The 25,150-nt window shown below is 39.7% G+C and overlaps 1 protein-coding gene across 3 annotated transcripts in view; it reads right to left on the bottom strand.

The window, feature by feature from the left end:
• Window positions 1-25,150, bottom strand: part of CHST9 (carbohydrate sulfotransferase 9) — a 286,898-nt gene that overhangs the window by 222,964 nt on the left and 38,784 nt on the right. For 2 of the 3 annotated variants that reach the window (XM_061130830.1, XM_061130831.1), the window contains exon 2: window positions 13,992-14,202. In XM_061130830.1, the coding sequence (XP_060986813.1) occupies window positions 13,992-14,112 (121 nt within the window). In that variant the 5' untranslated portion in view covers window positions 14,113-14,202. Of the gene's footprint in view, window positions 1-13,991; window positions 14,203-25,150 lie in introns of those variants that run through there. The other variant, XM_061130832.1, reaches the window with a different exon arrangement.

Raw genomic sequence — 25,150 nt, 5'->3', positions numbered from 1 at the left:
AGGGAACTCTGGATCTTACTAGTTCTGACACCACATGACTTACCAAGCCTGAGCAGAGACTAGAAAGTCTCCTGTGCAATGTATATATCTATTCATCCACTGGTTTAACCTACATGGAGGTGGATTTCTGTCACTTGAAACCCAGCATTCTGCACAATACCTTTTGGTGTTTTTCTGACATATTTGTAGTCAGTGTGGCTTCTTCCACAGAGCTGTGAGGTTCTGTTTGAGAAGAAAAGCTAAGATTACCTCCAGCTAACTATGCAAAGAAGCAAGAGTAGGAGTCTAGATGGGAGATGAAGGCAGGACTGTCATTGCTTCAGCTCTCTATTTTACAGTTACTGAAGAGCAAACATCAAAGGCTTCCCAGGTGGCGCTAGTGGTAAAGAATCTGCCTGCCAATGCAGGAGACCTAAGAGACAGGTTCAATCCCTGGGTGAGGAAGATCCCCTGGAAAAGGGAATCCACCCCAGTATTCTTGCCTGGAAAATTCCATGGGCAGAGAAGCCTGGTGGGCTACAGTGCATGTGGTTGCAAAAGAGTCAGACACAACCGAGTGACTGAGCATACACACAAACATACTTAAAATTAACTCAGATAAATTTCAAAGTTTAAAACTATTTCCTATCGTGCACTGCTCAGAAATTTTATTATTGCCAAGATATGATCCCAGGTAGAGTGAGTTTGTCCCTTCCCTTAAACAAAACGACCTTAATAAAAATGCTATTCCTACAGCTTCAGTGAAAGTCTGTGTCTTACAGCAAAGCTTGGCAATATTGCATTCTATTCTGTGTAGAACTCTATTCAAAGCCACATCGAATACAAAATGGAATGGAGTTCCAAACAGCATTAAAAGTTAATGAAAAATCACCTTTGTATTTGCAGAACAATAAAATAAGTTGGAGAAGAAATTAATTAGGTTAGGCTAGTTACAGTTAAGACTTAGGTAATTATTCTGAATTTGAAATTTAGATCATTCTCCCCTCTCCTTGATGCAATTATCCATTACACTTACTACTGCACATTTTTCATGTCAAGCTAGCTAGAACTCCAAAATAAGGAGGTTGGGACTCTAAGAGAGAAGAGGAAAGAGGCGAATTTGACACACGTGGAAGCAAAAGAGTGCAGGAAAACATCAGCATTTATTGCACCATCTGTCACTAAAAGTGTGCAGGAGTGCCACGCTATCTTTATTTGGTCATAGGACAGAAGATATGAACCCCGTACATCTCTAATGTGACTACTCAAAGAAGAAAGTGCTGGAAGAAGCGAGTTCTAAGCGAATGAAAACATCAGTGTTTTAGAGCTGAAAGGAAACTGGAACAGTGACTAGTATAACTCCCTGTGTTTTAGGTCAGGAGGCACATTTGGGTGGGCTGAGGACCCTGGTCAAGGCCACATAGCTACTCAGGGGGAGTTCCCTCAGTGCTAATCAGTGGTTATTCCCCTCTCTAAGATATACAGCTATTAGGAAAAAAAACACCCAGATCAGAGAGTGTTCTTCCATTAGACATATTTCTCAGAACCTCTAATATAATTCTGCAAGACGCTGAGTATGTCCATCCTACTTCTGCATCCTGGAATTGCAGAAAGGACCACAGGATGGGTTTGGGAATGACCCACATACAGTGAGATGGATCTGAGCTAAAAACCCCAATTATCACTACTCCCCAAAGTCCCTGGTCTGATGACAATGATGTTTGGGTCTCAGAAATTAGTGTCAATTCAGGGCCCTGGTCCTTGTATGTGTGTGCTCAGTCGTGTCCATCTCTTTGTGCCCCATTGACTGTAGCCCACCAGGCTCCTCTGTCCATGGGATTCTCCAGGCAAGAATACTGCAGTGGGTTGCCATTTCCTCCTCCAGGGGAATCTGCCCACCCAGGGATCGAACCTGAGTCTCCTGCACTGGCACGCGGGTTGTTTACCACGGAGCCACCTGGGAAGCCCTCCAATTCAGGGCCTATGTGCAGTAATTCCCCCAAAGACTAATTATTTCCTTTTCCCTCAGGCATAGTCACCTGGGTAAAAGGCTGTAGTATCCAGTGGCATCTTAATGAATCTTTTGAAAGTATTAGTATGTGTTTGTTTAAATGAAAATTTAATTTGTAAAAGACAGTCAGTCCTTCACGCCATAGAGCATCATGTTCTAGGTTCAGTGCAGTTCTACGGAATCAGAAACAAAACAAGATGAGAGGTCTGGGGAGGGCAACGAGGTAATCGGGAGAAATGTCAAAAACAAGGGAAGATTTACATTTCTCCAGGACACCCTATTAGTTCACAGAACTGCTAGGGAGCAACTTGCCCCAAAGCAGACATAAATATTGTGGCAAGAGAAGAGGCCATTTTTATGCACTGACATCAAGCATGCAGTCTGTTGGGGTATGACAAGGTCCCAGAATCTGGCAACAAGGCCACTCTTTGCAGATCACCACCTCCATCCCTTCATGGATCACAGCCTTGTCATGGTGAAGGGGCTTGCATAACTCAATGAAGCTACAAGTCAAACCATGCAGGACCACCCAAGACAGACAGGTCACAGTGAAGAGTTCCAGCAAATCATGGTCCAGTAGAGGAGACAATGGCAAACCATTCCAGTATTCTTGCTGAGAGAACCCCAGGAACAGTATGAAAAGGCAAAAAAGATATGACACCGGAAGATGAACCCCTCAGATCAGAAGGTGTCCAATATGTTACTGGGATGAGATGGTTAGAGGGCATCACTGACTCAATGGACATAAATCTGAGCAAACTCCAGGAGACAGTGGAGGACAGAGGAGCCTGGCATGCTGTAGTCCACGGAGTTACAAAGGGTCAGACATGACTCAGCAACTCAACAACAACATCTCCACCACCGCAGGAAACCTTGAGTCTGCTGTTTCAGGCTGGGCCAGGCCAGTTGATATACTCTAGTGTCCTGCTTTCACAGCCATCCCCCCCCTCCACCCCCACCAAGAATCCTTCCTCCTCCCTGAAGTCCTTGGCTGTCCATGACTCTCATGAATATTCAGGGAATACAAAGGCAGACAGATAGATGCCCTTATGAAGTCCTATGAGCCTTGAAAGCGAAAGTCGCTCAGTTGTGTCTGACTCTTTGCGACCCCATGGACTAACTATACAGTCCGTGGAATTCTCTAGGCCAGAATACTGGAGTGGGTAGCCTTTCCCTTCTCCAGTGATCTTCCCAACCCAGGAATAGAACTCACAAGGGAGGTTCCTGGAAGGAATGGCAACACAATTGTTTGAAGCTGATATAATGAATTACATAGTAGTGCTACTCACTGTACACCCCCAAAATGTAACAACCCAAAGGGTCCTCAAAGTCAAAACTGAATAAATGAATATTTAAGAGTTCCAGATGCTAAAAATACACTTGAGATCTCATTTTCTTCTTAATCAGAAATTGCTTCGGGGAAGAAGGCTCTTTGCCTTCTGGAATCCAACATCAGCCAAGTTAACTTGGCATCTTGGCAAAAATCAAGGATAACCTGACTCTTGCCAATTGTAAACAGAGAGCATAGAATTTAAATGTAGGAGCTACAGAGAGGGGAAAAGCTGCCTACCTATTGCTGTGAAATAAACAAGACTATATAAATTTCACCAGGTATTGCCTTAGTAGAATTTGAATATGGTCAGATTTTTTTTTTTCACATGGACATCTGTCATTACAAACTCAATCAAGTTAATGTAAAAATATTTCAGAAGAATGAGAAACAGAAAACCTATTAAACTTTTTCAATACTACTAGTTATTCATTAAAGTGCATCACCATTTTTCCCATCTATTCTAGATTGCTCATAACTCTCCACATTTCTACCAAAAAATGAGCATCTCAGTTTTTGGATATGGGATTTCAGGTTGCAGTTATGTCATTTTCCCTAGGTCGGGGTTATCGGAAATACCTTGGAGCCAAAGCAAACTGGGAATCTCTACTTAATTTTTTGCCAGTGGTTCAGTGAATGGACTTCTGATTTCTGTTGATTATAGAATCGCTTCTGGGGATGGATCTAAAATGCAGCCACTGACCCTTAATGTCAATCATAAAATTCTGGGTCCAAAATTCGGTGGCAATTCCATTGTTTACAGTGTATTTCTGGTGGCATGATCATAAGCAGCCTGACTGCTTTATGGATTCATCTCTCTCCTGAGCAAACTTAAAAGAAGGCCTAGTAAAACCTACATTGGTTTATTGAGTGTGTTAAAGCTGCCACTCCTATCTTCTACTAGATATTCTTTGGCCTTATTCATCTGAGGGTTTCCCTGATGGCTCAGATGGTAGAGAATCTGCCCAAAATGCAGGAGACCTGGGTTCAATCCCTGGATCTGGAAGATTCCCTGGAGAAGGGAATGGCTACCCACTCCAGTATTCTGGCTTGGAGAACCCCATGGACAGTGGAGCCTGGTGGGCCATACCCCATGGGGTTGCAAACAGTTGGACACAATTGAGCGACTAACACTTTCACTTTTTATGCATCTGAAAAGAATTCTAAAACTGAATTTCGAAAGCTGAAAAGTTAAAGTTTCTTAATATGACTGAATATACGTTTCTTAGCTAATTATTTTCTGATGGGTCATGTAATCAACGAAACCATGGAGACTATCTTATGATAAAAATCATTTGTATCTTAAAGTAATATTTTATAGTACAAGAAATGCAAGATTGTTTGAGCCTAGTTTATATGAGCTCATAATTCATAATAAATTGGTTATAAAAGTAATCTGAAAGCTGTTCCCAGGACCATGAAATAGATAAATATTCATGTCTATTGTTTTTCATTTGCAAACAACTATTAATTGTCACTTTTCCCACACAGCACATAATAAGCATTCTGGAATTCTACATTTATCACTGTGATGTTTTTATTAAGAGTATGTTAAGGCATTTCCACAAGTACTCGGCCATAGCACGGAAAGCTGGATATTTTGCCTCTGTTAGTGTTCCTACTCTGACTAGATCAGAACCATTTTTGATGTCAATTTCTGGCCGTCTAAATTTTTAAAAAATTAATGAGGAAAATTCTCTCCCATCAAGAATCATTACTAAATATGTACCCAGCTGCCACCTACAGAACAGTTAAATATCATCTTCAAAGAAGAAAAAGGCAACTGGGCAGGGTGTATTTTGTTCTATCGCTAAGATGGTCCTAACAAACAAGAAACTTCCCAGGATGCTGGCTGTCAATGTCACTGGTGGCAACGCTGCCTGCACAGTCTTCTTCTCTTTTTAAAAAAATGTTTAATTTTATATTGGAGTATAGCCGATTAACAATGTGGTGACAGTTTCAGGCAGACAGTAAAGAGACTCACTTAGCCATACATATACATGTGCCCGTTGTCCCCCAAACTCCCCTCTCATGACAATATCTAGAGCAACCAAGCTCACAAACACAGCGAGAAGGTTGTGGCCACACCAAAGATGGGTTGATATACTGTGAGTCCTGCAGAAACTGTCAGCTCTCTTGCCTCTGAAATCTTGCCCCCATTTCTTCCCATTGAGCTCTTTTCTGGGATCTCTTGTGTTCCAGGCACAACGGGTCCTGACCCTCAGTGAGGCTGCCAGTTGGGGAGACAGGCATGGAAGCAAATGTTCACAACTCAGGCTGAGTCAAGCCATGAGAAATGGAGATAAAAGCTTGAGAATAGGGAGGGGGCACTAGTGATGAATTCTGTCTGCTGCATTAGCACAGAACCATTCACTTTCAATCCTATATGTATATATAAAACTCAATATAAAAGGACAGAAGCTGCTTAGAGGGTTTCAGCTTTCCAGCTGGCACTAATGGTAAAGAATCTTCCTGCCAATGCAAGAGACATAAGAGATACAGGTTTGGTCTCTGGATCCAGAAGATCCCCTGGAGGAGGGCATGGGAACCCACTCCAGTATTCTTGCCTGAAGAATTCCATGAACAGAGGAGCCTGGTTGGACATGACTGAAGTGACTTAGCACTTAACAAGCAGCATGAAACGGGACCCTCCTACAAATTAGTGGAGCATTAGTGAATATTACAAATGCAAAGCATAACTTTGTGAACCCCAGTGTAATGAGAAAGTTTGGAAAAGCCGTTGAAGTAGTCAGAGGAAAGAAGTCTTACCTGAAATTTTCTTTCGTGATGACAGTAAAGCCTTCCCAAAGTACAGCTGTCTTTAACCCCCATTCTGGGGTAACTTTGAGCCTCTTTCCAAGGAGACTGCCCAACAGAATCCTCTATTCTTTAGCACTGAAGACCCCACCACTCCCACCCTCACCCCACTCCTCACCCTAGTTTGGGTTAAACTGATACATAAACCTCCGGTGTGGGTGGTGGTGTAGTTGCTAAGTCATGTACAACTCTTGCGACTCCATGGACTGTAGCTTGCCAGGCTCCTCTGTCCATGGGATTTCCCAGGCAAGAATATTGGAGTGGGTTGCCATTTCCTTCTCTAGATAGATAAACCTATACCTCTGGCTATTCTGCTAATTACTTACTATTGAGTACTCCCACACACATAATAAACTTTTTTCCTATTAAAAAAAAAAAAAACACCTCAGTATAAGTTTTGGCAATCTGTGACTCAGGGAAACAGAACACTTAGTGAAAAGTAAGGTTCTTCTTTTATTTAAAACACTCCATGTTTTCTTTTCACATTTTATTCCTCTTTAATCTGTGATGATCTGGGTATCATGAAATTTCCTACCAAACCTCTTGGATGCTTGATTTATTCTTGAAAGGTATGTTCCCAGAGACCTTGGTTCTGTACTATTGAACTTTCCTTTGAAGTCTGTGGCTTTTACAACAGTCAGTTCTTCTCTGTGCAGATTTTTCAACTGGAGAATAGAAAACTATATCTTTCTCTCTATATAGACTATATATGTATAAACTATATATATAAACAGAACATATCTATATGTTACTGGTGATGCATCTGGTTGCTGGACTTCTAGATTGCGTTTGAGGACTGCTGTGTTCAAGCCGCTTTAGGAAACAAACCAAACGTGCAAAGTGTCCTGAATCCTCTTCTACCTCAAGGGGAAGAGGAAGAGTATTGGGCAAAAAATAGGAAGTTATCGGGCATCATGTTTTAGTGCCCGGTTTGTTGCTTCCTGACTGTGCAAATGTAAGCCTCTCGGTTGCTCCTCTGTAAAAGGAGGAAGCTGGGACCAGATGATGCTTTGGTTTTTGAAATTTATTTCTATGAGGAAAACTAGACAGTCTGAACTAGGTGGTATTACATACTGAACCAATAACCCTAACAGGAGCTAACTTGCCTATCACCATGAATTATTTAGTGAGTGAGGTCTTTGCACTCATAATCAAAGTCCACACTAATAACTGGTAGTTATTTGAATTGATTCTCAATGAACTGCTAACCATCCTATTGGTATTTACCAATAAAACAAGCAGCCCTGTACCTGCAGGTTCTATATTTGTATCTTTCCATTCAGAATTCTTAATGGAAATCTGTGTGCTCAAATAAAATTTTTATATCTATTGTACTAGGAGTACCATTAAACATCTGTAGTGTTTTAAGAAGTCCTAATTTTGATTTGCAAAAGCTGAAAAGAAGATATAAAGTAATAGAATCTTAAAGATGATATTATGTGGACAGAGGAACCTGGCAGGCCACAGTCCAGGGGGTCACAAGAGTCAGACACAACTTAGTAACTAAACCACCAACCACCCAGCCACCTGTAACTTGCTTCTCCCTGTGGATTTTGTCTTAACTCTCTACCCCACCTTCTGAGTCTCCTGTCTTCCTGCGAGCTGCCCCCTGCATTTGCCCCATATCTCAGAAGCCACACTACTAGAAATTAAGAAGTAATTGTCAGAATTGCTTAAAATCTGCAAAATTTGAATAATACTCAGTGGCCAAGGTTTGCTACAGAGTTGATCCAATCAAAGTAGATTTTTATAAAATCTAGTAATGATAGTTGGGAGAATAAGAATAAACATGGAATTTGGAGGGTGCTGGGGGTATATAAAAAAGTGAAAATTGACATCAGAATCTGAAAGTGGGTGACGGGCAGGTGAATGAACATCAGTGACCAACATACAAGTTCCCTGCCATTAGGAACAGAGGTAGAACATATGTAAATATATAAAAGGAATGCTTACAGATAGAATAAGCATCATGCAATAAGTTTTAAGAAGTAATAAACAGGTACTGGGAGATACACCATCAGAGTATACCAACTTTATATAGGATGTTGAGAGAAGGTGATATTTAAGCTATACTGTGAAGGATAAGGAAAAGCCAGTAACGGAAACAGTGAAGGAAAATATGTTTTAGGAAGAGAGAAGAGCTAACCCAAAGGCCCTGAGATGGGAAAAATCACATAAAAGGAAGATGGGATATGGAGGTGTCCAGAGGGACGCCGTGGCAGCAGATATTCATTTGATTAAAAAAATGGCTGCAGCTCTCATCAAAATCAGAGGAAGTAACTCAAACAAGTGACTTTTAAAAGAAATGAGATTTTACTTTCCTGAGGATATGATTGACAGTAAGCATAATGTCCTTCCAAGTTATAAGTGGCTTTGCTTCAGGTCAGGTATAAAAAGATTCCCTGAGAGAAAATAGAATTTCAATACAGCAACATCAAAATCAGGAAGAACAGCCTGATTCTGAAGGAAAAGAATATACTTTCTCATCAGAGAGGTGCAAGAGAAAAGAATTATGCCAATCTAGTCTAAAAGTAAAACTTTATATGCCACAAAATATATTTAGTTTGAAAAAAAGCAATACAGAATCTTGTTAGAAAGACCAAAGCATAGAGACCAGTTTGCCTATAAGGTCCTGCATCAATTATCTGTCTGAGAAAAAAGAATAAGGTGGCTTTACTTTGCCTAAAATCAGAAGCTTATAGCTACTAACTATTGCTTTCATACCAAAAAAGGAGTGTTAAAATATAACCTGGGCCTACTGATGTTAACTGTACTTACGAAAAACAAAAGATTAAAAGTAGCAATATATAGCATGGAAGATTTGAGTAAAATCTTGACTTACAGAAAGGTCACATCGTTAACCAAAATGAACATACACTTTAGACCAATCAAGTTCAAGATTGGAGTCTGACAGAGCCTGGATTGGTGATAATGAGTTTTGCAAAGGTGAGATTATAGCTATGTGATTCTTTTATATGCTAGGTATGATAATTTACAGCTAAACAATTGACCTTACATGTTAATGCTGAATTTTCAACTAAATTCAGATATCAGTACTTAGTGTAAATCAGAAAGAAACTAGTAGAAAAAATGTCATTAAAGGTATAAAAGTCAAGCAAGTTTTTGTTTAAGGTAAACATTTAAAAACATTATCAATTAAGAGCTAAAACATTATTGGTCCTGCCAAAACAAGCAATTTTGAAAAGAAAGCTGGAAGGCTGTGGAGCAGGAGTTGGCCCCACCCACAGCTTTGCAAGCTCCAGGGAGAAGTTTTTGCTAAAGGGACTGAGCTATCACTGAAAAGTTTTAAACACGGGAGTGTCATCATCAGATTTTTATATTTAAAAAACAGGTGGTGAGGAACAACAGGTGGCGTTGATCTTTAAATTGTTTCTAAAGCTGGAATTCTGATTCTGCGAAGATGGGGTCTTCACTCTCTTATTACACACACAAAACAATGAGGCGCCACACCTTTTGTTATTTGTTGTGTTTAGCAGTAACAGTCTACCTAGAGAAAGAGCACCAGATTGCAAAAGAGTCTACCTAGAGAAAGAGCACCAGATTGCAAGTTTCAACAGGGATTGGCGGGGGGCGGGGGGAAACAAGCCATTGTTGTGGTTTCTCCTGAAATGGCCCTCCTGGCTATTGCATCTTTCCCTGGCATGTATCCTTTCGGATCTGGTCCTCTGCTGACCCTGCTCCTAACCTGCCACTGCTCCTTCTAAGACTTTTATCTGCTCAGCAGTTCCATTACTGACAATTGATTGGGCTCTTTCTCCTGGTCCTAACTCATTACTTTGCCTCATAAAGAAGGGCCGGTCTCCCTCCTGTCAAAATGAACTGTCCTTTTGTACCAAAGCCTTGGCCTGGACTCAAGACCATTTTCTCCCTTACAATCCAAGAGACTATAGTCTCCTTGAGAACAGGGGTTATGTCTGCTTCTCAATTATATCTCCTGTTTTCATCACAGGGCTTGGCACCTCCCATTGTTACATCTTCAATAAACGCTGTTGAATGAATGAATGCCCTGACCTTGGGCAGCCTGTACAGATCTGAGATCGTCCTGGACCAGAATTCTCCTGTCTGCCACTCATCACTCTCCTTCCAGTGTCTACATTGTGAAGCATGATGGCTCTATGCCAGTTAGACTCTCCCAACTATTTTAACCAGAGCTGAAACTGAGCCTTTTTTCTTATCTTAATCATTTCAGTCACAAGCTTGGGATTGTTTTCCTGAATCATGGCTGAGTCTTAACTGGGATAACTCAGAAAAAAACAAGTCTGCAGATGCTCTGCATCATTGCCAGGATATTAACAGTAATAAAGCTCACATTCATTGGCCTCACTGCTTGCCAGGCACCATGCTAACTGCTTTGCAGAGATTGTCTCCTTTGATCCTCACTGCAACCCTACAGGGAAAAGATTGTTACCCCCATTTTACAGATGAGAAAATCGAGGCTTAGGAAGGCTAGGTGATTTGCCCAGAGTCACAGAGCTAACAAGGAGATCTGAGATTTTCAAGATTCCTCTGAATGTAAAACTTGTACTCTTTAACAGATAGGGGGAAAATCTACAAAATAAAACTGATAATAATACATCCACATACTGAAAATTAACACAGAGAAATGCATAAATTAATTGATAATGGTACTGAAAAATGGATGTTTATATGAAATTCTTTGTTGTATAATTGGATAGATTTTGATTTCTCTGTCACACATTTTTCCTCTTTGCCTCCAAAAAATATCTATCTATTCATAATCTTCTATTAGTACATACAGCATGTTTGAGATTTTTTTCATAATCTTCAAGCATTTTATTTTAATAAGAAGCAGCCCAGGAAAACTAGGAAGGCAAGAAAACAGTCGTATCTTACCGGATTTTAAAAGCCTCAAAAGAAAAAGTGTACGAAAAGAACCTAAGAGCTCTTATGGTAAAACTGAAATGTACATGAGATCAAACCATCCAGAGCTTTAAAATCTGCTCTACTTACAAAGGAGCAGACATCTCCCAAAGTGCTGTGAGTGACAGTCTTAAAGTGTCCAAAACTCAGACTTCTCTATTTTTACCATCAAAGCACACATTCAGGTATTTTCTGACTTAAAGAGACTCCCTTAAAAAAATGAGTGATCTTCTTCTCAAACCAGGGCTCTATAAGAACTTAGGGGGGTGGGAAGGGGTGGGGGATGAGAGCGAGGTTTCAGGAGGGAGGAGATATATGTCTACCTATGACTGATTCATGTTGATGTATGGCAGAAACTAACACAATATTGTAAAGCAATTATCCTTCAATTAAAAATAAATAAAATTTTTTTCCAAAAATGTGTGCTGATCCAGATGTTATCTGAGACACATATAAAATAAACAGCGACCTGTCTACCTAGAAAACTACAGAATTATAACCTAGGGCACTAGCCTAGTGTAAGGCAAAACTCCAGATGAAGTCTTACTGAAGAATAATAAAACATTCCTTCAGTAAAATAGTTATCTAAAGGAATCCTGGTTATAATGTTCATACTCACTGTCATGAGTAGATTGTGAAATATTATGTAATTCATTTGGGATATATTGAGAATAAGAGAAAGTACTTCTAGCAAATCACAAGCAAAATTTAAGAGAATAAATGGGAAATGTTTTAGCAGCTCATCTTCACTGGGGAAACTAATTTCCCAGCTTGAAAAATTTATGAAGTCAAGAAAAATTTTAAAAAATTTTTAAAAAGAATCTAACTTGTAGACGAGAGTACCCTCTATGAACTTATAAATATAGCTTAGTTTTACCAAGTCAGTGATTTTAAAACATAGTATCACTGATGTATTGTATATATGTTTATCTTTTCTGTTTTTTTTGATTAGGAGGTTCTTTTAGGACTTAAAAGGCACAGGAGAACCTGGGCATGTATCATACTTTGAAAATGCTTAGCTCTATATCTATGGGCATGTCACTTAAAAGTTTCAGTTTAAAGTCTCAGCTCCTTCATCTGTGCTCTAGGGGGTAATATTATTCACTTTTTCACATTCACAGAAGCAGTGTTCAGGGTAGAGGCATGGGTTTTTGAGGGCACAACCTGGGTTTGAATCCTAGCTTTTCCTTTGCATCTCAGCCTACACATGTGGGGCCTTGAATAACTTCCTTATCTGCCTGAGCCTTAGCTTCCTCATCTAAAAACTTAGAATATCATGTCCAGCGAGATATCAATAGGATAAGGGAAAACATCTAGCACATGCTAAGTTTTCAATAAATTGTAGCTACTGGTGTTCCTGGATACATTTTGTAAATTGCATTGTATATGTCATGTTATTATGCAACTAGACCATTTTTTCAGACGTTAGGTAGATTCTTACTGACAGACTAAATCATAACATTTCTCCATTAGTCTGTATATATGAATATATTTTCTTTTACAAATTGGAGCTCTGTTGTGACACTTTTCTCGAGAAATTCATTATGAGACCATGATATTAACACACCTCCTAATAATGAAATCGCTGCTTTTTCCTCCATTGCTGCATCCCAGTCTATAGTCGGCAATGAGTTTTAAATTCACTCATTCAACAAACACCTACTGAAGGCTTACCATGTGATAAGATCTTTGCTAGGAATTATATTGCCAAAGGAATTAGCCTATTTATTTTATCACAGATGGTTTCATTCAATATTGTTTAAGTTATTATGATAAAATATTGCAGTAATACAGAAAACAGAAATATTATAGTGTCTATAATGGGAATTAAAAATAATTTTGACAATATGTTACATATTCTCTAGAAAATAATTGCATGCAAACTCTTTTCACAAGAGTTACCATAGAAATAAATAATTTCAAAGTGTCTATGAGGTTAAACCAAGGAAAGGAATTTTAAAATGGAAACACTTCTACTATTACCATTATTTATGACTTAGTATGGAGTTATCTTTCAGAGCAGATTCTTAAGGGCTTTATATATAGAATGATTTTCAAATGAGCCACAATTGGAAACAATTAAGGAATTATTCTGCTTTTACTTTATTTTTCTTAACTGTCATAGGCCATAGGCTATTTCTACTAATAGAAGACAGCCAAATTTCACAACACCTTTGTGTATACATTTTTATGGTGTTCTGAAACATTTCCTTGCATCATTATAAACATAATCCATTGTAACAGTAATTGAGTGCCTCCAAAGTGTAGCAAATTACAAACTGAATAATCAATGTATTAATACAAAATGAGTACAGTAGTAGCAATCAACTATGGCTTGTGGACCAAATGTGGCCTACCACCTGGTTTTATAAATAAAGTTTTTTGGGAACAAACCTTGATCCATTTGTTTACATAACAATATTTGGCTGCTTTTGTGATCTACTGGTCGTAGATAGAGACAACTGTAGTTGTGATAGTGACAATATGGCCTGCAAAACCTAAAATACTTTCTATATTTTTATTGAAAGGGTTTGCCAACCCTTGCTTTATATTAAAAGCATGAAAGAATTTCTACATCAACTGGAGTATTAATGTAAAAATTTTAAAGGAAATAAGAAAGTTTGCTGTATACTCAGCTCTTATTAGGCTTGTGCTCAATGTTTAGTAGACACATCAAAGGTAGGATAAATGAGTAGATGAATTCTCTACAAGCAGTCCTTGCTGAAAGGGCTATCAAACCACTGGCCCAAGATAACAAAAATTCCAAGAATGGTCCCAAGGGACCAAGTAAATGCTCACCAGAAATGTATAACCATGCTTTCTTTAGGGAGCTGGAGTATTTTGTGTTGCTGGAAATCTTGTGACTTTGTATATATTTATAAATACCACAACTCATTTACCTGAAAATGACCACTGTAACTAAAAATAGGGGAAAAAAAGTTGAGGTTTTACCTGGGTGTTGTTCTTCAATGCAGACTTGCAAGTACATGAAGAGGAGTAATCCTGCTACGCCAAACACCAGCACTGACAGGAAGACCTGTTTGGGGTTCATGACCAGTTCAGAGGGTTGCATCTCTCCTTGCTTCTGAAGACCACATGGTTTGGTTTTCCCCAGAGCTTCAATCCTTCCTTTTTTTCTTAAGCGCTCATTCCACAAAGTAACCTAGAATTTTAAAAAATCCACACTGTAGCTTGCTGATGACATTTCTTCCCAAATATGGTGTAAATAGGCAGTATATAATCACTTCCCAGGTGGCTCAGTAGGAAAGAATCTGCCTGCAATGCAGGAGACCCAGGTTTAATTCCTGGGTTGGGAAGATCCCCTAGAGAAGGAAATGGCAACCCACTCCAGTATTCTTGCCTGGGAAATCCCATGGACAGAAGAGCCTGGCAGGCTACAGTCCATGGGGTCACAAAGAGTCAGACATGACTGAGCGACTAAAACGTTCACTTTCATGCAGTATATAACGGAGAATTTCCATGAACTTTAATAACACTCAGGAGAGACTACAGTTGATGTCCCTAGAATGGCAATTTTCTGTTTCGTCCTTTATCTTATCTAAGTAACGTGCTGTGCTGTGCTTACTCACTCAGTCGTGTCTGACTCTTTGTGACCCCACGGATTGCAGCCCACCAGGCTCCTCTGTCCATGGGGATTCTCCAGGCAAGAATACTAGAGGGAGTTGTCATTCCCTCCTCCAGGGGATCTTCCCAACTCAGGAATCAAACTAGGGTCTCTTGCATTGCAGGCGGATTCTTTACCAGCTGAGCTACCAGGGAAGTCCCAAGCAACGTGCTATTCTACAGTTAATAAGTAGCAGCCTAACATTTAATTAGGGGACACATACCAGACTTCAGGTTATCTTAAAATGTTTGTGAGGGGAAAGAAGACTCTCAGAATAGATTTTTGAAAAAGGGATTTTGAAGAACACATTCCTAGAATGAAGGGGGAAAACACCAGTTCATGTCTTAAAAACATATAAAATTCAAAAATGAAGGGTTCAATCATCATTTCTATTTTAAAAGTTAAGAGTCTCTGGATATCCCTGGTGGCTCAGTGGATAAGAATCTGTTTGTCAATTCAGGGGGCCCAGGTTCGATCCCTGGTCTGGGAAGATTCCACATGATTCGGAGCAACGAAGCCTATGAGCCGCAGCTACTGAAGCCCACCCACCCTAGAGTCCATGCCTGGAAACAAGAGAAGTCACCACAATGAGAAGCCAGCTCAATGCAATGAAGAGTTGCCTCCACTTGCTGCAACTAGAGAAAGCCAGCGCAAAGCAACAAAGACCTAGCACAGCCACAGATACATAAATAATAATTGCATTTCTTCCTATCCTTTTAAAAACAAAAAAAGTTAGAGTCTCTTATTTAAAAGGTACACTTAAAATCCCTCAAAAGGCAAAAAAGAATAAATATGAAAAGTTCAGAGTTCCATGGCCTCTCCCTCAATAACACAGGAATAGAGAAGTTTACTTCAGATTATAGAAATCTACCTCAGTGATAAAAGGTTACTTAAAGAAATATTGCAATGACATTATTTTAAGAACTATCACATTTAGTGGAATCTTAACTTTAGTTTTTCTTTTTTAAAGCTCCATCCACTTTTGAGAATTTGATGAAAATATAAATCCCCTTCTTGGAAAAATATAGACAGAGTCTTGTGTCAAATGTCAGTATGTTTACAGACCCTTAATGGAATTCAAGTTAAGAAGCCCTACTCCCTATGAACAGCCATACAAATGTGCCGTAGCTTGTATGGTGAGCTCAGGTAATTAGCACCCCATCTAATGAGGCCAAGGTCATGGCATTGTGTCTAAGGCTGGTCAAAGACCTTGGCTCTGCTCCTTGGCCACGTACCACATCTCCTCTTTGGATGAGCTGAATTAATGGTTTCTTAGCGTGAGGACATCACACACACTGCTGTGTCTAAAAATTCTCTTTCCTTTCTCTCCAAAGATGTCTCAAAAACTTCGGAAAGAATATTGATTTAGCCTTTTTAAGAGGCCTTTGGTGAGGTGCCAGGTAAAAGTTAAAATGTGCTGTGTCAGATTGCTAGGCTGCTGAAAGGATAATATTTAGCTATTCTTGGCAAATCAATTTTCATGCAGATGTTGGGCTTCAAAGGTAACCTTTGAGGTCAGAATTACACATGGATATGGCAGTAAAATTTCGTGATTAGGAAAAAAAAAAGAAATCCACTAAATAGGTAAACATGTTTATGTAAAACAACAAAAAGTGATATTATAAATACATGTTTCCCTTCATATTTTAATTATATGTGGAAGGGGCCAGAGTAAGAGCAATGATTGTCAGCACTACCAGAGGAGTCTTCTCCAATCCACTTCTCTAGTCCCTTGAGGAAGGGGCAATGTTTAATGTTTTCACATGTGCTTTTGAGGATTTCAAGCACTTTCTTGATTTTGGTCCTGGAAGAAGTTTTTAAATAAGTAGAATAACTCAGAGCATTATCTTACGGCTTACTTGGTGGGTGATATTCTGCTTTTATTGGCTTCTGAGGTAGCACTAGTGGTAAAGAATCCACCTGCCAAAGCAGAAGACCTAAAAGATGCGGGTTCCATCCCTGGGTCAAGAAGATCCCCTGGAGGAAGGCAGAGCAACCCACTCCAGTATTCTTGCCTGGAGAATCCCATGGATAGAGGAGTCCAGTGGGCTACAGTCCATAGGTTCGTAAAGACTCAGACAAAATTGGAGTGCCTGAGCACTAGCATTTACTCTGCTCTGATTCAAAGCTGAAATATTACGGGCTTTCCAAACATATGCAACAAATAGCAATTCCCAAGGGAGATCTGCAATTCGAGGTGTTCTAAGATCGAATCTCTCAAGGAAAACTCCAGCCCACATTATTCACTTGTCCAAATTTCAGCCTGGAAACTCGGGACACAGAGCTTGCAGTCTGTAATATGCACTTGTCCATATGTCAGCCTGGAAACTTGGGGCACAGAGCCAGTTTTCTCTTTTCTCCATGCTGCAGCTAAACAATGAACAGACATCATTCCCGAGTCCACAAGAAGATTCAGATAGGAGGAAACCAGTTACACCAAATCTACTACTAACAAAGAAATAGTTGTTTACAAGGAAAAGAAGAGACTTTTACAATCTGTCTACATAATTAAAACTTATCTCAGAAGAAAGAGGATAGAAGAGAGCTCATAAATCAGAACAGAGCCAAAGACCTGTGGGAAATAGTGGGTGTGAAAACCAAAAGAAGCATTCCTTGGGGGTTCACAGAGGAAAATTATTACCTACAATGCTGGAAAAAAAGATTAAGGATCTGCCCTTCCTTTCTTCAGGAGATGTTGCTATACTCTGACATACCCTCCTGGGTAAGAAGTCAGGAGAAAACCCATAATTGTTATGATGGCAGATGTGAGTAGAACTGAGTGATTAAAGCCACAAGGCAGAAAAGCAATCTGGTGGAAAACGGAGAGATACGTTTGATTTTCTCCCATCTCAGTCCATTAACCCAACACTGGCATTAGGAAATGACTCTCATTAAACAAAGGTGAGGCACTAGGAACAGCATATTGCTTTAAGCAAACCTGAAGGTCAGTTGTGATGGGAAAACACACACCTATTTGGACACCATGTATCTACCTCCATGCCTGCGGAAAAAGTGCAGACTACTGGAGATTGAAATTACTTGGAATAATGCTATTTTATGTACCAGCATTATTCAACATTTCCACGGTCAAAGGCTCCCTGTATTTTGTACAATCCTTCCTCTCCTCGCTCATAAGCATAGTACCTTGAGACTAACAGGTACCCAACAATGGACTGCACTGAATTGAATTTGTAGCTCCAACAACAAGACACAGATCGCTTTCTAGTTGTACTTGTAAATCCTTAGTTCTAAACTTCAAATGGAGAAACACAGACTATTAAAATACTGAAAGGGTCTCTGTGACACTGTTAAAAAAAAGTGCATATTTATTCTTACTTGCATATCCAGTGGATTTATCCTTAATCATTAGTAATGTTAGCCACTCAGTCGTGTCCAACTCTTGGCAACCCCTCGCACTATAGCTTGCCAGGCTCCTCTGTCCATGGAATTCTCCAGCCAAGAATACTGGAGTGGGATGCCATTTCCTACTCCAGGGGATCTTCCCAACCCAGGGATCAAACTCGGGTCTCCCGCACTGCAGGCCGATTCTTTACTATCTGAGCTACCAGGGAATCCCTAATAATTGCAAAGATATAAAAATAATTATTTCGCTCCAGTATTTCTTTTCCAACACTTTAGAAATTATTCTTTCCAATAACCAAGACTACCACCAGAAGCATTTTGGGATTTCAGTGTAGCAATTACTAGATAGAGGCAATTAATTTAAAAGGAAAATTGAGTTATCCAGTTTGGCGGAAGCCTATAGTATTAAGGAAGGAAGTTGAGTAAGGTCAATTTAGACCTTGTTAGAAGACTCCAGAGTCAGGGGACCACCTGTCTCTCCTCTCAGCCTCCACAGGACCTCACAGAATTGCTTCTTCCTCTCTCATAGCAGATTCCCTGTTCTCCATCTCTTTCCCACCCTGTAAGAAAACACAGACCATCAGGAACAAACTCCCTTAATTTACTACCTCGCCCACACAAAGTTCACTATCGCCTGGTTCCACCAATTTTTTGCCTCTGTCTCTGATGAACAAGTCCTCACTCCTGCCTCCATCGCTTCTGGGCTGCTGTGAAGTGCAGCTCCATTACTTGGAAGCCTGGGTTTCAGTTTGAACTTTCTTATCCGATGACTTGCCCCTCTGTAACCCCTCCAGCCATCGCCCCATTGCTATCATTCCCAGGCAAGCCTGAAGACAGAAAACTCTGTCCTGACTGCCTCAGGTGCCTACTTCCCAGGCTTCCTCCCCCCACAACTGCCCAGAGAGCTGGAGAGGGTGCCATGTAGCTCAGAAGCTGTGTAGGGATGGAAAAGTTATAATACCAGGGATTTCAGTTTTGCTTTGTCTTTTTGCTATTCCAGTTCCCTCTTCTATGCATTTCCTATTTATATTTCCTTCCCATTGTTCTTATTTTTTTTTTTTCTTATTGGATGGGAATTCTTCATCAGCTATACGAAAATCTTCCTGTCTGCAACTTCTTTCCTTCCTCCCTTCCATTGCTGGTGGTGTGATTATTTTATCATGCAGAAGTTTAAAATCAATTTTTTTCATTTTCCTTGCTGATTTATCAGCTAGGGTCTTGAAAGAACACACGTGATGTACTTGAAATCAAGACATTGGGGAACAGTTTACAAGGATGTGTTCAGGGTTTTGGGGAAACCAACAAGAGGAAGAGCAGTCCTCAAGGTCAAGGAGCAGCAATCACCCCTGGAAGTGAAGATAGGAAGTAGAGCCATTACTCCTGGAGCCTGGAGAGGGGCCGGGCGGGGAGCTGATGGGAGCTGTAGCCTGTTGGACAAGGACACGGACAACACAGTGTTGCCAGGTGTTAAGGGAACCAGAAGAAAAATTACCCCATCTGAAATTTCCTCCTGTCCTGAGACTTCATGTCGTTGACTCATCTGGCAAACCTGACCGATGGCTTGAGGACCAGACAGCTTTCTCTGGCGCACAGTACCCCAAAATTCCTAAACCTCAGCACAGGGACAGGGATGGCAGAGATGGACAGCATCCAGCTCAGTTTGTGATTTTTACAAATTTTCTAAGATAATATTCCTTCCCTTCAAATAACATGATTATTCTTTCATTTATTCTTTCAGGGGTTTTAAAGGTTTTACTCTTCATAATTGGAACCTTAATCCATTTGGAATGTGCTTTTGTGTATGCTGTAGGCTATTCACTTTACATGGCAACTGTCCAACTCTACTTCGAACCCGCATCTCTTGCATCTCCTGCACTGGTAGGCAGATTCTTACAACTAGCACCGTGCGGGAAGCCCTATTTACTGAGTAGTTTATTATTATTTTAAAACTTATTTATTTATTTTGGCCGTGCAGCACAGGATCTTAGTTCTCTGACCAGGGATTGAACCTGAACCCTTAGCAGCAAAAGCACAGGGTCTCATTCACTAGACCACCAGGGAATTCCCAGTAGTTTATTATTTTATTATTGATTTTTAATGCTAATTTTGTATATTTCAAGTTCCTATCCAGTAGTCATGTACGGATGTGAGAGCTGGACCATAAAGAAGGCTGAGCACTGAAGAACTGATGCTTATGAAATGTGGTGTTGGAGAAGACTTTTGAGAGTCCCTTGGACAGAAAGGAGCTCAAACCAGTCAAACCTAAAGGAAATCAACTCTGAATATTTATTGGAAGAACTGATGCTGAAGCTGAAACTCCAATACTTTGGCCACCTAGATGGGAAGAACTGACTCATTGGAAAAGACCCTGATGCTGGGAAAAGTGAAAGTGAAGTCGCTCAGTCGTGTCCGACTCTTTGCCACCCCACAGACTGACTATAGCCTACCAGGCTCCTCCATCCACCGGATTTTCCAGGCAAGAATACTGGAGTGGGTTGCCATTTCCTTCTCCAGGAGAGCTTCCCGACTCAGGGATTGAACCCAGGTCTCCCACACTGTAGGCAGATGCTTTACCGTCTGAGCCACCAGGGAAGTCGATGCTGGGAAAGATGGAAGGCAAAAGAAGGGGACAGCAGAGGATAAGATGACTAGGTTCATGTCCACCAGTTCAATGCACATGCATCTGAGGAAATTCCAGGAGACAGTGGAATACAGAGAAGCCTGGCATGCTACAGTCCATGGGGTCGCAAGGAGTCGTACATGACTTAGGGACTGAACAACAAAGTATGTTTGTGCAAACATATGGGCCTATATTTGAGGAATGGAAAATCAATCTGATTACTGATTTGATTTGTTAATGGCTATTTATTTATTCATTTCACTTTCTTTAGTTACCTTTAGAAAAGTATATTGCCTAGACAACTATCATTTCCTTTTAATGTCCAAATGGATAAGCACAGAGTTGTTCATACTATTTTCTAATGACTTTAAAGATGTCTTTCACAGCTGTAAATATAAGCCCCCTTTCATTCTCAGTACAGGATCTGTGCTTTCTTTTACTTTCTTTAGTCATTCTTGTTAGAGAGTTGTCTGTTATTTAAAAGTATATTGCAATGCCTCTTTATTGTTTTTTGTCTTCTATTTACTGATTTCTTCTCTTCATTTCTTTCTTCATTCTGCTTTTTTTCTTTAGGGATATCTGTTTTTTTTTCCCCCAAAGTTTTTGAATTGAAAACTAATTTATGTATGTCAGATCTTTTTCATAAAACACTTTATATAAGCTTACTAGCCTACTAATTTCCTCCAAAACTACTTCTGTGGCATATCACATGTTTTCACATGTAGTATTTTTAGTCACCCACTTTTAAATATATTGTAATTTAAGTTATCATAAACTGTTGTCTTTTATTTTTTAAATGGATTTTCTCCTTCCTCTTTAGTTTCCTAAAGTTATTAAGTCCTTTCTATTCTGCTTTCTTTGAATCTACAGATTTCCCTTTCTGTTTGGTAAGTAGTAATTTGAATTTTTATACAAAAATACCTTCTTAACAATAAATTTTTTTCTAATAAAGTTTACAGTGCTCATAGAACTTCAGCATGCTTTAAATATGTGTTGAACAATGTCTTCTCACCTTGGTCATACTTGAGCTTTTCTATTTAATTTCAATCATTTAAAATTATTATTAAATAATTAATTAAATTTACTAGTATGTTATAAATTTCTGTTTTTAGTGTTAATTAGCCAGCCAATGTCAGACTTCCCACCCACCAACTGTAAGATAATACATTTGTACTATTTAAGCCACTAAATTTGCTATGATTTTTTATAGCAGCAAAGAAAACTAATATAGTACATTACTATTAAAAGTAATTTTAAAGGAAGACAGTTTGTGAAATTACTATGAATGGGTAGCATAATACTGATTTTTTTTCAAATAGGTTTCACATGGTTTCTCAGACCTAGTGTTTCATGGTCTATTTCTGTAATAGCTCCATTGTTCAATGTGTTTTGTCGTATGGAACACAGAAACATATTCCTTCACTAGACACTAATTTGTAGGTGCCTCCTTATGCATTTTGTTGCTTTGATTTCCTGTGCAATTTATTTAACAGGTACCTTCTACTTTTAGCTATTGCAATTAAATTTTAATTACAATTAAGATCTTTAACAAGACAAGGCTTTGCCCTTATATTCTTTGTTTTAGAAGAAAAAGTTTTAAACTCATATTTTACATTCTTGTGTTCAGTGTAAAGTTCTTTGCTTTATTTTGGTTTTTGGTTTTGCAACAATAGTCTATTTCTAAAGACTGCATAAGACTAAAACCAAAGGCCCTTGTTTGTATAAAGAGGAGAAAAATAAAAATACCCATACAGATTATTATTGAATGGATTCTATCTCATTTCTCATTTTTACTTGTTCTCCCATTCTAAAGATGCCCAAGCATTAAATATGGACAATACAGAAATAGAGTTATACTACTTATATTTTACATTTCTTTAAGCACAGTCACAAGAACTTATAGCATATATTCATGTGTCAGTCAGGAATCACCAGGATCACATTCTGGAAACCAAAGGTAAACACAGCATCAAATTCTGTTTCATTAAAGGGTCCCATGAAGATAGAGGGAGTCCTTGAAAAGTTTCTGAGTCCTGGGAGAACAGAATGGCAATTTGAGTGGTCATTTCTAAGATGACTTGAAGGAGTTATTAAAAAGGGATTATGTCAGATGGGATAAGTGATAACTACAGATTGAATAAGGGGGTGGTCAGCAAGTCCAATGAAATGATTAAATTTTAGTTACCACAGTAGTTAATAAGGTAACCTAACAAGTGCTAAATAAAAGATGGCTTCCACAACCTCAGAATCTGTCAAAAGATAAATAGATAAAGAAGATGTGGTGTGTGTGTGTATGTACATATATACAAACATACAATGGGATAGGGGTATGTGTGTATATATACACACACACACAACGGGATAGGGGGCTTCGTGATAGGTCAGTTAGTAGAAGAATCCACCTGCAACAGCAGACCCCGGTTTGATTCCTGGGTTGGGAAGATCCGCTGGAGAAGGGATAGGCTACCCACTCCAGTATCCTTGGGCTTCCCTGGTGGCTCAGCTGGTAAAGAATCCACCTGCAATGTGGGAGACCTGGGATCAATCCCTGGGTTGGGAAGATCCCCTGGAGAAAGGAAAGGCTACTCACTCCAATATTCTGGCCTGGAGAAGTCCATGGACTGTATTATCCATGGGGTCGCAAAGAGTGGAACACAACTGAGCAACTTTCACTTAATGGGATAGGAATCATAAAAAAGAATTGAATATTTTTGCAGCAACATGGATGAATTTGGAGTGTATTATGTGAAGTGATATGTGGGAAAAAGACAAATGCTGTATATTATTTATATGTGAAATCTAAGAATTATAGCAAGCTAGTAAATATAACAAAAGAGAAGCTGACCCACAGATTCAGAGAGCAAACAAGTGGTTACGGTGGTGAAGGAAGAGAGGCAGTACAGGAGTGGGGAGTGGGAGGTACAAATTATTGGGTGTGTGATACTGTACAACATGGGGAATATAGCCAATATTTTGTAATTAGCTTTAAAATTGTATAAAAAAATAAAACAAGTTTTTAAAAAAAGATGGCAGGCACTCCACAGTTGGGATCAACCGTGGTGTAACCAATAGAAACGGATTACAGAACCCCTGGAGGCACTAGGGGAGAACCCTTCATTGCCTCTTCTGACTTTCGGTGGCTCCAGTCTCTGCTTCCAACCTCACATAGCTCTCTCCTTTGTTTTATGAGGCTATTTGTCATCGGGTCTGTTGCCAACCCCAAGATAATTTAGGATGACCTTAACTTGAGATCCTTAACTTAATGACATCAGCAACTCCCCCTTTTCCAGATATGGTTACAGGTTCTGGGAGTTAGAATGTGTCTGTATCTTTTTTAGGGTCACCATCCAACTCACTGAACCAGGCTTTGCCGGGCCACAGTGACTGTTTTGGAGGCGATTTAATCAGAATCAAACTCAGAGCTTTGCATGGATGGTCACGAGATGCAATGTTTTCTTTTGCAGTGAATGGGAATGAGAAAGCATATAGTTCCTGCTCTTGTCGGAAGCCTTCTGGCAGCCCTGATGGAAGCCAGCCTGTAAGACAAGGCAGCAGAGAGGAAGGCAAAGCGAGAAACCTGTAGAGAAACAGAGGAACAGCTCCGCCTGGACCCCAAAGGGACACACTCTGCCTCCGAATTTATAAATTAGAAGAGCCAATAATGTTCCCTTATTTTACAATGTATTACAAAGCAATTCTAAGACCAGTGAGAGAATTGAGGAATAAGCTATATGTTGAGTGTAGCAATTTCAGCAAGATAATAGGAAATAAATGAAAATAATAGTGCTAGCATTTATTGAACAGTTAGACATTCCAGGCTCTATTCTGAGCATTTTATATTGATCATTTAATTTAATTCTCACAATAACTCTATTATCTCCCCAGTCAGGAAATGTGCAGGACTGGCTCATGTAACCACATGGCGTGATGCAGAGTTCAGTGGGAGGTGAGGCGAGAGGCGGAAGTGGAGACAGACCACAGAGGCCCTCGGAGTCAACCTAGGGGGACAACATTTGCTCTGTGGACACCAGGGGACCGAGGGCAGGTGTGAAGAAAGTGGAAGGATCAGGTCTGCACTGTAGGAGGATCACTGGAAAGCAGGCAGGATGGAAGGTCAGGAAGACCACAACTGTTCAGGAAGAGGACAGCTGCTGGCCGGGGATCCCCAGGGCAGGGATTGGACTAGATTTTATTCCAATCCTGAAATCCTTCTGTCCTCCAATTCATACACATCCTCTAGTCTTTCATTACTGGAGGCAGTTTATCACAGTAGCTAAGTAAGAAGATTCCGAAGCCTGATTGCTGGGTTCAAATCTCTGCTTGATGACTTACTAGTTTGGTCCCTCAGCTTATTATGTAAGTGATAAGCCGAAATGCCTATATGCCTCAGTCTCCTCACTCCTAAATTGGGAGAATAAAATTATTTATCATGTGAGGTTAATGATCTGAAATGCTGATATGTAAGAGATATTTAGCTGGAGGAGGAAATGGCAATCCACTCCA

This window comes from Dama dama, chromosome 27, assembly GCF_033118175.1.
Source record: "Dama dama isolate Ldn47 chromosome 27, ASM3311817v1, whole genome shotgun sequence".
In the NCBI taxonomy this organism is placed as follows: Eukaryota; Metazoa; Chordata; class Mammalia; order Artiodactyla; family Cervidae; genus Dama; species Dama dama.
This window is presented reverse-complemented; position numbering and strand designations above follow the sequence as displayed.